This window comes from Dunckerocampus dactyliophorus, chromosome 17 (assembly GCF_027744805.1).
Source record: "Dunckerocampus dactyliophorus isolate RoL2022-P2 chromosome 17, RoL_Ddac_1.1, whole genome shotgun sequence".
NCBI classification, from domain to species: Eukaryota; Metazoa; Chordata; class Actinopteri; order Syngnathiformes; family Syngnathidae; genus Dunckerocampus; species Dunckerocampus dactyliophorus.
In genome coordinates, this window is record NC_072835.1 from 14,342,932 (window position 1) to 14,361,298 (window position 18,367).

Here is an 18,367-nt window from a genome sequence, read left to right on the forward strand (position 1 = left end):
TGAAGTTTCTAGATTGTGATTTGACTGTGAAGAGGATGGCAAAAGACTGAAGAAAGGGGGAAAGAACATTAAGGAACTATTCACTTCAAGTCTTCCCACATGTTTGCCCCACTTCCGACCTCCCAAATGCGGTAGAGAGACCCCCAGTCCCTTCCCTTCCACTCTTCGCTCTCTGATGCTCCATGCTGGGTGTGTGCTGGAGCGCAGATGGGCGTGTGAGGTGCACTGACCCGTTCTCATGGCTCCACGGGCCCAACCGTCTTCCACAAATATGCACAAATCGAGGGCGACAGTTTGAGCGCCCAAAGAGGTGGCTTGTGGAAGTAGGCGGCAGGTGTTGACCCAATTGGCTCTGCTTTAACACCACCAAGAATTCTACTCTGTTTACTCTCCTCCAGCCATTTGGATTGAGTAAACATCTCATTTTACATTTCTGACATGTTTCGGATTCTGTATTGAACTTGATGTAATCTGGCTAGTAACTAAGTACTGCTAATTACTGTAGTTAATCTTCTTCCTAATCCTGGTTAAAGAACAGTTAGTTTTTTTTTCACAGCAGTGAATATTGTTTGTCACCGGCCTAATGCAAACATGATGCCGTGCATTGGCATTGCATGGAATTATGCATGGCACCCATGAAAAGCAAATAACTACGGGGTCAAAAAACACTGACAAAACACTGACAGCAAGGCAGTAGTTCTTGATAGAGTTTTTATTAACCCTGCAAGATGACAGTTCCTGCGTTTGGAGCATCATGAGTGGTCAACATCCAACGGTTTTAAATCCCTCAGTATGCACTTTAAAATGTTGCTGCTCAGTTGTTGGTGTGAAACTGGTATTAATGCTGTCTGAGCAGTTTGCTTGTCACTGCGATTACAACATTGGTTCTGTTGCTGCTGTGTTGTGCAATATACTTGTTCTTAATAAATTACCTTGTGGTCAGAGTTTGTGATTCTGTAGTGAAGTTGATGTAATCTGACTCATAGCTAAATTGTTAAGCCTCTTAACATACATATTGACCCGTGGAATGTGCGCCCCCCCCCCCCCCCCCCCCCCCCCACAATGGTTAGCATGGGGCACATGTCTGTATGTGTGGATTAGTGTGAAGTTGCAAAGTGGTGGCGGTGCCTGGAGGTGTGAGCTCTAATCGGCCCGCATCACCTGATGTGATGCCACGGCCAGAGCTTACTAGCCTAAACTACTAGTGTTTGTCTTTTTACACACATACACATGCACGCACACGCACACACACACCAATAATACCAGACGCTCAGTACCAATTCATATGACGTGCACAGACACACTTAAATGATTTTTGTTTTGGAGCAGTTGTCCTTGTGAGACCTCGCCATCTTAGTACAATGTTAACAGACTGCTATGAAAGTATTAGTGATACTGTGATAAGTGAATTTCCACAAAGTTGGATTATTTCTTTATAAATTGAACATTTTTGTAGTTAGAGCTATATCCTTCTAAATATGTTTTTTTTAACATGATTAGAGCCCTGTAGACATGAAATAACACCCCTATAGTCACATTTACTACTACTATATGACTACTATACCCAATATAGTAGACATAAAAAGAGTAAATAAGCCATTTGAGACATAAATAAGATTCATGCTTGTGTGTGTTACTATAAATGTGTTCCTTATGACAGGGGTCGCCAACCACCGAGCTTGGTACTGGTCAGTATTTGGGTAGGGCTGAATTGGGCCGCGGCGAAACTCTGTGGCGCACTGATTTAAAAAAAAAAAACGCTTAAGGTGGATAGGTTCAGAGTTCAGAGTTGACGGCCGCAAAAGTAGCCCTTGCTTTTATTAGGGATTATTGTGCCTGTTGGGAGATAATCAAAACTGATCCTTGTGTGTCTCACCGAACATGACAGTGACCAGTGTGGGATGCTATATTTCATCAAAGTCAGAATATGTCTGTTGAATGCTTTTATATTTTCATTTTAGTTCATTTAGCCATTTTTCTACTTGAAAATGCTTAATTTAGGCAAAAAACGTAACATTTGCTTCTGTGTAACAGCGTAATTTGTTATTTCATATCGTCTTGAAAAACCGTGATAGAGTGAATCCCCAAAATTTGAATCGCGATGTGGCGAAGGATGACTATACCATCGTTTTTGGTACCATCGTGGTTTAGCTTCCATTCAGCTACATTTGGCTTGCAGTGGTGGGTAATTAGCTTGTGGCATATGAAGCTAGTTAAACATTAATGCTCCAGCAAATGAAAGTTTACATGGAATTCAATTTCAGCAAATCTTCGGTTAATCGGTTAATGCGTTTATATTTGTATTTATGTATATATTCGTTAGAGCTGTCGAATGATACAAACATTTTAATCAGATTAATTGGATTAATCAGTTGTTAAAAATTAGTTAATCATGATTAATCACCATTAACAACTATGTCTGAAATATGCCCATTTTTACTGTATTTAATTAACAGAAAGATAAATGACAGGACAGGATTATATATATGCTATGCTCTCTACTATTTTTTCTATCCTAACTCAAATGGTCGAGACAGATGGCCGCCCCACAGAGCCTGGGTTCTGTTCAAGGTTTCTTTCACAGTGGGAGTTTTTCCTTGCTTGTGGGCTTCATTTGGTTCCTCTTTTCATTTATGTGGAGCATGATCATAGGCCTTCCTAATGTGTCAAGTGCCTTTAGATAACTTTTTTTGTCATTTGGCGCTATATAAATAAAACAGAATAGCATAGAATATTTGTATCATTATTTCATACATATTGTGTTTTTGTATACCATTAGCTACCACATACCACCAGTTGCACCCGTCCATGGTTTGAGAATCAAATGGTGTACGTAGTCATATTTTGTGGGGTTTTTTTTGTTTTGTTTTATGTCATTTGTGCTTTGCAATTAAAAATACAACAACAGTGTGACAATGAGACACATTACATTTCCATTAACAGGAGGGTTGTATTTTGTATATGTTATTGATGTACTGTCTATATATATGACAAAATTTATAATTTCTTCAATTACTAGTTGTCATATACTAAAAATATGTAGTCACTGGTACACCTGCACAATTTGTGAAATGCTGCCGATACAAAGATTGTAATGCTCATTTTCAACAGGTATTCATAAGGTAACAATTAATATGTTTGTTATTGTGGTTGTAGTTTGCATTCATTTGCATAGAATTGCATTGCACACACCAATATTTTGGTTCCCTTATATCAAAATGTTCTGAATAGAAACACACCTAAATATAATGCAGTGCAATAACCATTACCACAGTAAATACTGTGCATGATTAGATGTACCCCGCCTCTCTCCCAAAGTCAGCTGGGATAGGCTCCAGCATATCCCTGACCCTAGTGAGGATAAGATGGATGGATGATTAGATGTGCACATACTGTACAGTATGTACTGTATGTATATGTGTGGATCCACATGCAGTCCACTGTTGCCACTGCGGCCAAGCGCTGGCAAAAAGGGCTGGATACACAGAGAGAGAGAGAGAGAGAGAGAGAGAGGGGTAACACCCCCCCCACCGTCTTTTTGTGTCTGTCTCTCCCAGGCTGTCAGTGTGGGAATAGAGCTGGAAGCTGCAGGACGCTCCTGAGTGCTGACTGTGGAGATCTTAAGAGCAGGAGGACGCGTCGGTGGAGCTGCTGCTACTTTTGCACAAGTGTTTTGCTGGTGGCTGCTGCTCCGTGAGGATTTTCAAAGGCGAGGGGAGGTGGCGGTGCAATGCTGGTGCCGTGGCTGCCTCAGGAGCCAGCCTGGCATGTTCTGCTCCTGCTGCTGCTGAGTGGACTGGCATCACAGAGTCCAGGGTCACATGGTGAGTTCTGCATGCAGATTCTTAACATTTGATTTATAATATGTTGAACTAAAAAGTATGCACTCCTTCATATCCATGGGTGACTGCTATGAGAACGGGTGCACTTTTATCAGGCACCCCCCACTACTGTCACGCACACTCCCTCCGGTTCATGTTTTAAATTGTTTGAAGACGGACAGCCAGTTGTCTTTTACGATGAATGCCACCAGCATCCTGCTGTGCCCTGTAAGGTTTTGACAGACGGGAGGGTCTGTGACACCCTGCCGTGCACCCCCCTTAAGTGGCCATTCGGCATTTGTTCTCTTTCTAGTAGGAAAAATGATTGACAGCTGGTAGATTGGTAGTAAAAACACTTTGTTATAGTATATAATATTGGTGCTTTGCATTGTTGGTTGGAAAAAATGTTTTTTTTCTCAAAGAAATTGATGTACTTCAGCCTTATATCGGAGCTAAAATGTCCAAAATATATCTAATGTGTTGTTAGGAGAGGAAGGTAGGAAATCATTCAAAAAGCTGAGCAGGATATTACATTTCCAAAATGTACCTACAGCCACAAAATCACTTAATATACAAAAGCGCATTTGATTTTCTTAACTTAATCTTAAATTCACATCCAGAATTTGTCATTTGTCTCCTAATTACATTATTTTTGTAGAAAACCATGCGCCTTTAGCATGAAAAGATTTTAGATGTCAGAGCTTGAATCCACACTCTATTGTGCTGTCACAGTTTCAGTAGCAAACCATACAAAAAGTTGAGTCAGAAGCTTTTTATTCAAGAAGCTTCTCTTTTTCTCACTATTTTTTAGACAAATCCCACTAAATGTTTGTGAGAACAGCCCCCTCCCTTCAAGAACAAACACACAGACACACAGTGTGGTGGACTCGTCTGAAATTGTGCCAAAGTTGTAGACCAGCTGTAAAGTCCAATACTGACCCAGCGACCCAGAGCTGGCTGCAACTTTCACAGTTGCTTGTGAAATACCTCGGCGACTGATCAGGAATCATCAAGAGGTTGCCTACAGCCACAGCTGTTAATGCCAAAGTTTTTTGGCAAGGCACTAATAAGAGACCCTGGCAGTTCTTTCCTTTTGTAGACCATTCTCCCAGTGACTATAGAATACATGGTGGTTAATTAAATGGAGGTGCTATTTGTGGTATTTACATTATTTGATGGCATAATTTTATAATGCAAGTCAGTTCGTTTTCACACATGCTGTATGTTCACAGCGTTCGACCATGTCTTATTCAGCGTGTCAGCATGTTTTGACCCCGGCAACTATAGGAGACTCTGCGATTAACTGAATAGAGGTGTTAATTGGAGCATTTACGGTTGTCTTTTATAGAGTTCATATCCGTCTGTCCTATGTTATAAACCGTGGTTGATGTCCAAAGTGGTCTGGGCTGGTTGTTTTTTAACTTAAATAAAAAATGTGTGCCAAACAATCCAACTTAATTGCCCGTATTTTTTCACTATTGCCATTTGTCTCTGCATCCTCTGTGATCTGATATGTCCTCATAAATGATTTAAACAGGTGGGATATTGTTCATACATCTGAGAATCACAGTCCATACCAGCACCTGTTTTCATAGGCCTAATGAGTCCTGCTTGTTTTCTGCAAGGCTCTACTTCTTATATTGTTTCATTTGGCTACAGTTAGTAGGTTGTTAGTTAGCAAGTGCCAGGTTGGATAGTTTCATTCTAAGTAAACCACTATCGTCTTCAAGAGAGGCGGCATGCAGTGATCAGGCTGCCCCTGTGTGCTGTTTTCATTCACTGCGATCTTCAAATACCACAAAATGTCAGTGTGCCTGTGGAGGAGCAGCTTTGCTTTCTTCTTTTCTTTTCTTTTCTTTTCTTTTTTTTTAATCAACACATCCCCATGTGCTGCTTCGCTGGTCAGTTTTCGGACTTAAAGGACTGTGCTAGTTTTATATGTTTAGATGTTTATCAGTTAATCAAGAGGTGGGATGAGCAGTGAGGATTTAGCATTAGGGGCAAGTAGGGCAGTGCCCCATGTGATCCAGCCATGGACAAATAGCTTGTTTTGTTAGTATTGTCCAGCACTTCATTACCGATACTGATATCAAACAATAATGATACAATTTGGAAAGCTGTACATATCTATGTGGCACAAACATCCGTAAAAGAAGAAAGTAAAGTGCAAAGTATGAAACTCTGGACCAATGCAGTCGGTGAAATCATGAACTGGGCTCATTCAACACATCCCCCATCACTTATTATTCTGCAGGTACGCTATATGCGTGTGACTCTGAGTGATTCTTCCTGAGGTGTGATATTAGATTAGCAGTGTCAAACTCAAGACTCGCGGGCCAAATGTGGCCCGCCATGTCATCTTGTGTGGCCACGGAAGTGTTTGGAAAATGGCATTAAGTTGGCCCGTATTGTGGATCTCATCAAACAACATGGTTACGATGATCTGCATAATGGTAATTCTGTTAGTTTCATCTATTCCTGTAGCATTGCTACGCTTAAGTGGGCACAGGATTATAGATAGCATTAATTGCATGACCATTGTTACTAAAGGGGCTGTATTCGGACTCAAAGTAACAATAGTTTAACTGTACACGACTAAAAACGACACCAACTATTACTACCTGTCTGTAAAAAACACCTTAAAGAGGCATAAAACAATAAAAAATGAGCATTTTAACTACAACAGAGCATGCTGGGAAACGCGTAATCCACCCATCCCACAACTACAGGTTCAGCCCGGGACCAAAAGTTGTCTGAGTTTTGGCACCCTGTGCGATTGAGGTTCAGCTGATGTTATCAGACATGCCTCGTTCTCAGAAATATTTTGCGGTGTAACCTTCTTCCGCTTGCCATCGCTAGCTTTTAATATGTGGCAGTTTCAACAAATCTTTGGTTAATAAGCTTGTATGTGTCCAATTATTTCATGTGTATGTGTTTGGTATTTTACTTTTATAAAACAAAAATCTCTGGTGTACCTGTGTACAATTAGATGGAGCACGCATACCACCAGTGGTACTCGTAACACAGTTTGAGAATGAGTGTTCTAGAATATGTGTTATATAAGTGTTCATTTGGAAATGTCCTTAGCATTAGTCTCTGTGTGACTTCCTATTCCCGCTGCTTCTCCATGTCCGTTCTCTGCTGTGTTTGGCAAGGAAACAGTATAATGAGCTTGCTATTATTTTTAGTGAACAAATGATTGAGCCTTGCAAAATCTACCTAGCAACAAGTGGCCAGGCAAGTGTATTAAACTAAAATAAACTGTTGAGGTACGTTTTTGCACATGCTAGCGAGCTACAATTTGCACATGAGACAGCAAGAGAGTTGTCTTCGTGTGTTGTCGTCCTAATTTTACAGAAGATTAAATAGAAAATATCACTGGAGATGAAGAGGCTCCTCTTGGACACAGCGGTATGTGTCTTGTGTTTGCTTGCCTGTCTGCGTTTGTGTATTTTCTTTGTGGATGTAGCACCTCTATGCAGTATTGCCACCATCATGTTATATTTCTCTGCAGCCAGTGCAAATCTGACAGCAGTTTGGGATTGTAGTGGCGAGTGGTGGGATTCTGTCCGGAATCGTCTCCCTCTTCCTAAAAGAAAGGGATGCCACGCAGACAGTGACAAACAGCTCAGCACCTCATCATCAATGCTGCATGGTCACTGCTGCGAAACATGGAACAGGTTGCTGGAACAGTGGAAACAGATGACCTGAAGGAGGAAGAGGCGGGGCTTGAAAGGTGGTGAGGGGTGGGAGATAGATTGGAATGTGCTCTTCCGACACATTCATGTGCACATTCGACGTGCGCGCATGTGAACTTTGAAGCCGGCGGAGGGGTTAAGAGGCATGAGGGTGCTTCAGGAGGATGAATGACCTCTTGGCAGGTTGCTGGTGACCCCTCTGGGGGTCAGAGTGCACCCCTGAGACACTTAGGGAAGATGTGTCCTTTGAGCGGTGAAATTTATCATGGCCACCTGGAGGAACTTATCTCTGCTCGGCTCGCTTGTCTTCCTCTGCAGCTCTGACGATAAGTCGTGGAGATTGAATAACCGTCAGGCTGGGAACAAGCATGCCAATTGGGGCAATTTGGGGCTTTTGTACACACCACAAATCACGTTTTTCCACAAATGACATCTGGTAATGAATGTGACTCTGTCCCCTATTCATTTCCAGTCATTTTCTGTCAGAAAAAAAACGAAGGCCAATATAGTAGTGAAGCCTTGTCTCTTGAGATATTGGTCGAATTCTGTACAATACTCTGAAATTAGTAAAAAAGTTTACATATTTGATATGGCTAGAATGAAAAGTGACTTAAACTAGATAAAAGGTGTTAAGATATTATGTAGCAGAACAAATCCACACGGGTTTGCACGAAGGCCGAGTGGTTGTCATAATCTTGGAACAGTCAGGAGATCTGGGTTTGAATCTCCATTGGACCATCTCTGTGTGGAGTTTGCATGTTCTCCCTGCATGTGCGTGGGTTTAGGCTGGGATAGGCTCTGGCTTACCCGTGACCCTAATGAAGACCAGCGGTACAGAAAATATAGGATGGACCAAGGATAATAAAACAGTCTAACACACAACAGATAAATGAATGAATAAATAATACTGTAATGTAACGTAATGTAATGTAATAATGTAATGTTTATTTTAGTGTATCTGCCATGCAAAACATATGGTATATTTTTCGTAATTCAAAAGTATTTAAATTAATTAATTAAACTATAAAATTGTGTTTTAGTTACATAATTATACATTTTACCTTTTATTATAAATGACATATATTACATATACATTATATAAAATTAATATACTGTATGTATGCTGTACTAAAAGCTTGTGAAAACGGTAACGTGCCAAATCTAAATATATCAGACATGTCATTGTTATTATTATTATTAGTATCATTCTTAAGTCAATTACAATTGCGACAAAAAAATCAATAAAATAGAAAAGCAAAGAGATAAACAGACATTCTTTTTTTCTATTTTTTTATTTCCATATATATATTTATATTTGCCCACTAGCTATCAATATCATTAAATGTTCTATGTTAATAGAAGCCATGTATGTGTCCATGACACAAGTGGAGCTTAATAATAAGCATGTCAATATGGAAAAACTCTGTTTTTATTAACAGGTCGAGCCATGTTTGTTTATAGGAGCTCGCAATGATATTCTATATGTACTTTATGGCGACAATGAGGGTGAGACCACCCAATCCTTACGCCCTTTGTATGAAAAATGAGAAGCCCCTGTGTAAACATCAGAGAGGAAATATTAATTAAGTTGTCGCTGTGGAGGAGTTGGTATGGTGGTTGAGAACAAAAAACAAATCAGCAAAGGAGAGAAGCTAATGTGGAGAAATGTCACAGTAACAGTGAATTGAACGTAGATATGTGTCATTGTGCATGTTGTTGTGGTAGAGAAGCAGCCTGTGGAATGTGTGTGGGGGATGTAGATCAGATTTCGGGGTGACCTTGAATGCGCCTTGTAGCTGACACTGCACAGTCTGTTTGTGGACGTTTTGAAGTTGAAATTGTCTTTTAGGCTACACACAAAAAAAAAAGATACTTGGTGCATTTTGGTGTGACTCGCTTAGCGTGTTTTTGTCATGGGACTAAAGGACGCACAGGAAAGAACATATGCTTAAAGCAAGGACTTGATTGGACAGCTTTTGCGACATATTATGTGATGTAACTCAAATATTCCAAACCTAAAGTTTAATATTCTGCTGTATTCAAGAGAGCACTGTTGTCACACACATCGGAGGAGGGAGCAGAGCAGAGAGACAACACTTGCGTTGTCTCTTTCGTAGCTGTCATTTCTGCGTGCATTTTGCTGTCATTTTAACACCGGTCCCCCTCTTTGGTCCATGTAGCATTCACATTTGAGCTCAGATGAAGCAAACGGCACCAGAGTTCACTTGCACTTGCACGTTTCTCCATCAGCTTGTTTAGTGCACACCAGGGTTTGGGTGATCGCGTTCACACTTGAACAAATGAACCATACCAGCAGAACAAACACACCAGAGTTCCTTTCAACCCAAGTGTGAACGCACCCTTAGGTCACTTCTTCTCTAAATACTTAAAGTAGATGTAAATCCTTTGCAGGTTTTGGAATTGCTTTCACTTTTATCTTTACTAATTCAAAAGCATGTTCTATTGTTTTGACATCAAGTGACATTTTTGGTCTTTAAAGAGCATGTATTTGCTTCCAAAAAGTTGGATTGCACTGAGCCACAGACAGGATAATAATAATGAGAATATGTGGCAGCTCCTGTTTTTTTTTTTGTTCTGTCCAGCCAATAGGGCAGATAGTATTGTTGCTCTAAATGCCCTTACTGTACGTGCTCAACAGATTTGCTCTGCCAGGGAAAAGTGTGAGGTACGCTTCCCCTGCTAAACAGAATTTATTTAACTTTGGGAGCGGCCGGACTGGAGCAGGAGGGGCTGGAGAAGAAGAGAGAAGAAAACAGAGGAGGGAGTGCGGGGACAAGAGAGGGACAATAAAGAGAGAGACAAGGACAACAGCAACAACAACAATTGTGCCAACAATAACAAAACAACAGAAACAAACAGGACTACATCAGCACATGTCTGTGAAGGCTTTAAAGACCATGACGGAAACGACAAAATAATATCAACAACCACAATGATAATACTGCATTGAAACAGTCATACATATTAGTAGTAATAGTAGTAATGACATTATTAACTATGATAGTGATCAGAATGACAACTCTAATAACTATCATCATATTGCCGACATCACCGTCACTGTAATAAAACCAGTAATAAAACATAATAACACCCTGGTTCACTCAGTGAGTTCTGTGGGGAAGTATGTACTGTATGTACTGCAGTGTGCATGTGTACTGCATGTGTACTGCATGTGTGTACAGGAATCTATGCGTGCATGTCTTCATGTACTGTATATAAATGTGCGCGGATGTGTGAGCGTGTAATTGGCACTGAGAAAGCGTGAAAGAAGAGGGACTGCCTCCCGCCACCCAGCAGGTTCCGCCCCACACAGTCAGGCCGAGTCCCCACCACCAGAAAGCCACCGGGCCCACAGGGGCGGGCAGCACCAATACCAGCCCACCGAAAGCCAGCCCACAGAGCCCTCGCCCTCGGGAAGTCTAGCAAGGGGCCGCAGAGAGGCAATCCCAACCAGAAACAGGGCGCCAGCGGGCCGGAGGACAGCGAACCCCCGAGACCGGCGAGAGATCACACCCGGGGGCCACATACCAGCAAGCCCAGAGACGCCCCCGCAACCGGAAAGGAGCCCGCCAATGACGGAAGCAAGACCAGCAGCAGACTAGCCGCTGGACCCCACCAGCCACCGGAAGCCAGACCACCCACCCGCCCCCAGAACCGGCAGTGCACCACCCACGCACTGGAGTACCACTCCCGACAAGCCCACAGACAGACCGTGGGAGGCAAATACACACAGCAGCCCAGAAAAGCACAAAGACCGTCGGTGACAAACGCCCAAGCGCCCGGAGAGCACCACAACGCCGGCAGACCCGGCCCCAGGGCGCACGCTCCCCACCCCCCGCCCGTCACCCTGGCCCACGGTCCCCATGAGCAAGACTAAGCCCCACCCCACCAGACAGCCCGGTCCCCCAGCAGCCACTATGGCACAGCAACCCCAAGCCACCACTGCGGCATGCACGGGCACCGCCCCCCGAATCCCACCCAAGCACACAGAACTGCCCATGGCCCAGGTCAGTCCAAGGGAAGCACCGCAAGCCCCCCCCCGGCGCAAACCCCAGCATCAGCTCCTGTTTATGATTTCAAAGAATCATTCCTCCCTTTGTTAAAAAAAATAAAAATGACGTCAGTCTTCCAGGAGCAACCTGCCCCCCACGTGTGTACTCACTGATAACTGCTGACCCTGATACAGATAAAATGTATCTAAAAAGGCTTCAGGAAGCATTCCTTACTGTTTTTTGGTACACACTTGCAGAGCAGATGTTGATTAAAACAAAACAAAAAAAGTCAAGGTCGCTTTTAGAGGATCAGACGGAGGAACGCTGTGAAATTCCCATGAACATAGATTAGGTTGGAAGGACACAGAGTGAATGATCACATTCACATTCCCTCCTTTTTTTAATATCTGATCCCACTTTTAAAAGATTGTTTTTGTGTAGACTTTTTAAATGTGGACAGTTATTGATGGAACGCTTGTGTTGGACCTCATTACAATGTGCAAGTAATGTAGTGATCGCAAACTTACCAACAGGAATATATAAAAAGAATATCTAAGCTTCACTCTCTCTCTTTGTGTGTTTGCAGCCAACTTGTTGGACTCCATACTGTTTCGGAATGGCTGGAAGGGCGAGTCGGAGCGGCGGTCTGAGGGGGGCAGCAGCAACAGTGCGTCCACTGTCACCGTCCACAACATGCTGTGGTGTCACTGCAACAGCAATTGTCCTGAGGACTCTGTCAACAACACTTGCATGTATGCTAACACACACAAAAACACGCCTAGTGTATTAAAGTAAACATGTAAAAATGACATCAGGAGGTTGCCTACAGCCACAGCCACAGTGTTTTTCCTGACCCAGCGCTGATTAGAGACCCTGCTGGTTATTTGCTTTTGCAGACAATCCACCCGGCTACTGGAGGAGACTGTGGTGAATTGAATGCAGGTGTTAATAGAAGCGTTTATGGTACATACGTATCGATACAGTCGTCCCTCGCTACTTCGCGCTTCCAATTTCACAGCTTCACTCTGTTACGGTTTTTCAAGAGCATATTAATTAATGAATCATGTTAATTAATAAATCACACAGCCTATTATAGATCAAATATATGCGTATTGAAGCAAATTTTACATATAAATTAAGCATTTTCAATCAACAAAATGGCTAAATGAACTAAAATACTTACTGTATAAAGCATTCATCCATTCAACCCTTTTCTATGCCACTTGCCCTCATTAGGGCAAGTGGGGGTGTGCAGGAGACTATCCCAGCTGACTTTGGGCGAGAGGCGGGGTACACCCTGGACTGGTCGCCAGCCAATCACAGGGCACATATAGAAAAACAACCATTCCCACTCACATTCATACCTATGGACAATTTAGAGTCGCCAATGAACCTAACATGCATGTTTTTGGAATGATTTTGGAATTGGAATAAAGCATTCATACAACGCATTCGAAGACGCTATGAATGATATGTAGTATTCTACACTAGTCACTAGGTGTCAGTAATGTTACTGTAATGTTTGGTGAGACACACACCTGACTTGATCGCCGTAAAAACAGGCTTTCAATGCTGGTTTGAATTATCTCACAACTGGGACAATAATCCCTAATAAAAATCCAGAATAAAAAACACGGGCTCCTGTGGCAGCCCTAACCCACGCTAAGCTAAAACTCAACTCTCAACCCCCTAGGTCACTTCCTGTCCGCCCATCAGTCAGCTCCCCTAGGGAACACATTTATAGCAACACTCACGAACACGAGTGTTACTCATGTCTTACATGGCTTAGCTTTTTTTGTTGACTATATTGGATAATACGAGTGTAAAGGTAAATATATGGGTGTTATTTAACTTCTAGAGAGCTCTAATAATGTTAAAAAATGTAGTTAGAAGGTTTTTATGCTCTAGCTACAGCATACTCCATTTATAAATAAAGAATTCTTAGAAATTCACTTATCACGGTTGAGTGTGGTACCAATGAACTGCGATAAACGAGGGATTACCTTACTTGTTGAGTTTGCTGCCCAAACGGGCTGCTGGAGAAACTGAAAGTGAACTCTAACAAAGGATATCCATCCATTTTCTATCCCGCTTGTCCTCACTAGGGTGGCAGGATTATGCTGGATCCTACAAGTAAGGCTATATTCAACTTAAAAAACAAAGTCACTAGTAAACGAATTGTAGTCATGTACATTTTGGGAAGCATTTGACTGTATGATAGACGCTACCTAAAGCAAACGGAGTGAGGTTCCAGAGGCTGGTGAAGTTAGCTTGTCAATTTCTGTACTTTCAGAGAGTCTATGGACTCAGTGACTCGACTATTTTCAGCACAAAAACACTCTTTATTGTGTAACAGTTGAAGAGGTTTAACTCTGAGCTTCCAGTCAATCGGTCCTCACCTTTTTGTCTTTGTTTCGACACATCAATTAGTAGGAAAATGTCTTTTACAGAGTACATAACTCAGGTCACATGTCATGTACTTTTATGTTGAATGTGGATGATTTTGTCAGGACGGATGGTTACTGCTTCACCAAGGTGGAGGAGGAGGAGGAAGGGGGGCGCGCTGTCTTCATCACAGGCTGTCTGGGACTGGCTGGTTCCGAGTTCCAATGCAGAGTGAGTTCACTTCGGTGTCTTGTGTGTGTGTACAGTGCATTATGTATACTCACTGGTCACATGATTATGTAGTTGAGTGTCACTAGCAGTACATTTGTCTGTGTCTTGGTAGGACACATGGAACAGTCGCTCCAAGAGAGCTCTGGAGTGCTGCATGGATGAGGACTACTGCAACCGCAACCTTCATCCCACTCTTCGTCCACTGCAGACGTCAGGTGAGATGCGTGCTGTTTCCTCAAATACTGACTGTGAGGTGAAAGAGAATCTGCTGGCTGGGCATGTTCTCTCACCCTCTAATGAAAAGGACAGCGTCCCCCCAGGGCCTGCTTGAGTTTCTTGCCCTGAGACGGATGCGAGTTGTCCGTCCATCTGTCACTACGCTGCGCACACATACACAATACACACTTTGTGTCGCTATCACACTTGTTTCACCGTTGCATCAGTCTGCATCAAACTCTTTGTTTCGCTTTTGGGTTAGTGTTATGGTTCATGTTTGCAGGAAGTATAATGCGACTCTCCCAATGCTAACATGTGTGAGGCTATAATATTATGAAAAGAATATTTATGAAGATTTAAAAATATTTTAAATATATTAGTAAAAATATTTAAAAAAAAAACCAATAGCAAAAATGGTTCATACTAAAGTTCGTACTAAAAAGACGCTTTTTCACCGATATCGTAAAGCTGAGATGCGTTTTTTTTCTTGAAATATATCTAATCTTTGAGCTAGGCCTCTCACGATCACAAATTTTGCTTGTCTGTAATTGTGCTATAAATTATCGACGATAATCGATAATATTGACTTTTGTAATACCGTATTATCATTAATTGTATCATTCATTGATCCCTGTGTCATGTCACATTTGAGCCACTCGATGGTACTCAAGTGTAGTGTATCTGTAAGAAGCACAGAAGATGCCGACTGAAGCACTAACGAATTACGGGGCGTCACCACTTCACATACCCTGGGTATTGCGAGCTCGCGGCGCCCGGCACTATACATTCACGTCGCCGATCAAACGCCCCAGCAAGCGCCGACCGCCGGGACAAATTCCCCCACAGCACATCCACACTGGAACTGTGGCATTCGGCTGAGAAACTCGCTTTTGTGCTTTCACTCACTTTGTAACTCTTACTGCGGAAGTACATTTTGCTGCATTAAAGTGCGCTCAGAAATCCCAGAAAATTCACTCAAAACATGTGACTTCGTGACTAAATGACGTGGTGTCTTTGAACGCAACTCCTCATTGCTCATAATAACACAGTTGAAGTCAGATTCAAATATTCTGCTATTAAAGAAACCAGTGATAGGTAAATAGATTTTCAGACATGTGTGCCATCTCTTATCTTCATTAACATTTTCAGTTAATTTGGCGTTGTCAATACACATAAATATATACAGTATAATCCTGCCTTGTCATTTTTTAAAGTAAAATACAGTAAAAATGTGCATATTTCAGACATAGCGTGACATGGTGATTAATCATGATCAATTAATTTGAAAACCGTGATTAATCTGATCTAAAAATCTAAAAATGTAAATCATTTGAGAGCCCATATGCATAATAATGCATATATATGCATTATTGATACCGATTGATACAATTGTTCCATTGTGTGTGTGCTTGTGTGTGTACGTGCGGTATGTGTGTATTAGTGTGAGTGACAGCCACATGGCAGGTTGAAAGTTGAAAGCCCCTGAGCTGCTTGGGTCGTCTGCAAGCATGCCAGCGTGACATGTGATCTTTGGGAGTCAGGAAGGGAAGCGAAGGGATGCGATCGATTCCGAGCTGTGGGTGTGACGGGATCATTCCTGAGGAAAGGATGAAGGCAGAGGAAAACTAGGACCAGAAATAATGAATACCTTTGTTATGTTTTTAGATTACGTGAACAGCGGTGGTCAGTACTTGGCTCTGCTCATCTCCACCTCTGTGTGCAGCATCTTCCTCTGCATCATCCTCATCATCTGCTGCCTCAGGTAACATTCATCCAAGCTTTGTTAGTCCGTCATAAAGCAGGCATCACCACAAGGTTTACTGTTTTCTTGCTGTTAGATACAAGAGGCAGGAGACAGAGCCGCGCTACAGCATCAACCTGGAGCAGGAGGACACCTACATCCCACCTGGGGAGTCGTTGAAGGACCTCATCGAGCATTCACACAGCATGGGATCTGGATCAGGATCAGGGCTCCCTCTGCTGGTAGGAAACAATAACTACAACCTCTCCGTGCTGTAGAACAGTGGGTCCTAATGTGTTACAAACAAACGCAATTTAAAAGCTAAAATAAAAAGACAGCTTCAAGTGTTTTGTGGCCTGTATTGGTGACATGTGCAGCCTTCTTTGCACATTACAGTCTATTTGGTGTGTTTGTTGATTTTCTATCCAATAATGTGATATTTTTGTGGTGATATTTTAGGTTCAGCGCACCATCGCCAAGCAGATCCAGATGGTGAAGCAGATCGGGAAGGGGCGCTACGGGGAGGTGTGGATGGGCAAGTGGCGAGGAGAGAGAGTAGCCGTCAAAGTCTTCTTCACCACCGAGGAGGAGAGCTGGTTCAGAGAGACCGAAATCTACCAGACCTTCCTCATGCGACACGACAACATCCTGGGTGAAGTCGAGCTCATGACTTCCAAAGCAAGCACGTGGTTTGACGCGTGGTGTCCATTTCAGGCTTCATCGCGGCCGACATTAAGGGCACGGGCTCGTGGACTCAGCTGTACCTGATTACGGACTACCACGAGAACGGCTCGCTGTACGACTACCTCAGGTCCAACACGCTGGACGTCAGCGCTCTGCTCAAGCTGGCCTACTCGTCCATCTCGGGCCTGTGCCACCTGCACACCGAGATCTACGGCACGCAGGGCAAACCCGCCATCGCGCACCGAGACCTCAAGAGCAAAAACGTCTTGGTCAAGAAGAACGGGTCCTGCTGCATAGCGGACCTCGGACTGGCCGTCAAATTTAACAGGTAACAGCGTTCAATTCTGCACTTCTAATGCGCATGTAAAACTGTAATATACTTTTATTGCATCATATTTTCTTTTATTTCTCTATATACCTGTTTATATTCCATATACAGGCATATGCTTTATTACTGTTCCATTTTATTTTGATATTTTGTAGTCTGTCTCGCACTATTTGTATAAAATCTTACTCAATTCTGCTGAAACAGCCTCCTCATGAATACAGATTAGATTTGTACTTGCTGAGCCATGCGAAATTTGCACGTCTGTTAGTGACACCAACGAGGTGGACATACCCCCCAACCTGCGCGTGGGCACCAAGCGCTACATGCCCCCCGAGGTGCTGGACGAGAGCTTAAACAGGACGTACTTCCAGTCCTTCATCATGGCGGACATGTATAGCTTTGGACTCATTATGTGGGAGATGGTGCGGCGCTGCATCAGCGGAGGTATGTCGGAGGGTTTTTTAAGTCACATCATTGATGATTTCAAGTACTTCTTGTGTGTGTGTGTGTGTGTGTGTGTTTGTAAAGGCATGGTGGAGGAGTACCAGCTACCTTATTACGACTTGGTGCCGACTGATCCTTCCTATGATGACATGTGGAAAGTGGTGTGCTTCAAGAAACAAAGACCAGCTTTTGCTAACCGCTGGGGCAGTGATGAGGTATTCTTCCTGTCACACATTACACTCCACTTCTACTAATAGTAACTATAATAATACAAAGTAAAGTGCTAAATTGAAATGCTATTACAAACAGCTCTCAGTCACAATAATAATAAAAACTAGAAGAATTCCCACATGAATTTTACAGGATTTTTATTTATTTTTTTGGTTTTTTAGTGTTTACGACAGTTTGGAAAGCTCATGTCGGAATGCTGGGCTCACAATCCCGCCTCTCGCCTCACGGCCTTGAGGGTGAAGAAGACCCTGGCTAAGATGTTGGAGTCCCAAGACATCAAACCGTCTCACAGCGACACATGAGCACACGTTGCGTAAACGTTGGACACTGTGCTTTCTGTGAAAGCTGAGTGGAGGGTCCACACTGCTGGCCTGGTGGACTTGGGGACTCGGAGGAGAGGAGGACTTCTAAAGCCATACAGCAGTATTATTATTATTATTGTTATTATTATTATTATATGCAGTCTTTTGTACTGGACATGTTTTATTTTACATTTGTGACCTCATTAGGAGCATTTTCTTACTGACTTGAACTCAGCTGAATGACTAAATAAAACATGTTAAGGGTCTTTGTGC

The 18,367-nt window shown here is 42.6% G+C and overlaps 1 protein-coding gene across 3 annotated transcripts in view; it reads left to right on the forward strand.

Annotated features, from left to right (window-relative positions):
- Nucleotides 1-18,360, forward strand: part of bmpr1bb (bone morphogenetic protein receptor, type IBb) — a 40,529-nt gene extending 22,169 nt beyond the window's left edge. For 2 of the 3 annotated variants that reach the window (XM_054757467.1, XM_054757466.1), the window contains 10 exons: nt 3,558-3,824; nt 12,119-12,284; nt 14,043-14,148; nt 14,261-14,363; nt 16,030-16,126; nt 16,203-16,347; nt 16,565-16,757; nt 16,820-17,117; nt 17,386-17,776; nt 17,954-18,360. In XM_054757467.1, the coding sequence (XP_054613442.1) occupies nt 3,731-3,824; nt 12,119-12,284; nt 14,043-14,148; nt 14,261-14,363; nt 16,030-16,126; nt 16,203-16,347; nt 16,565-16,757; nt 16,820-17,117; nt 17,386-17,776; nt 17,954-18,094 (1,734 nt within the window). In that variant the 5' untranslated portion in view covers nt 3,558-3,730 and the 3' untranslated portion in view covers nt 18,095-18,360. The remainder of the gene's footprint in view (nt 1-3,557; nt 3,825-12,118; nt 12,285-14,042; nt 14,149-14,260; nt 14,364-16,029; nt 16,127-16,202; nt 16,348-16,564; nt 16,758-16,819; nt 17,118-17,385; nt 17,777-17,953) is intronic. The other variant, XM_054757468.1, reaches the window with a different exon arrangement.
- Nucleotides 18,361-18,367: the final 7 nt, after the last annotated feature.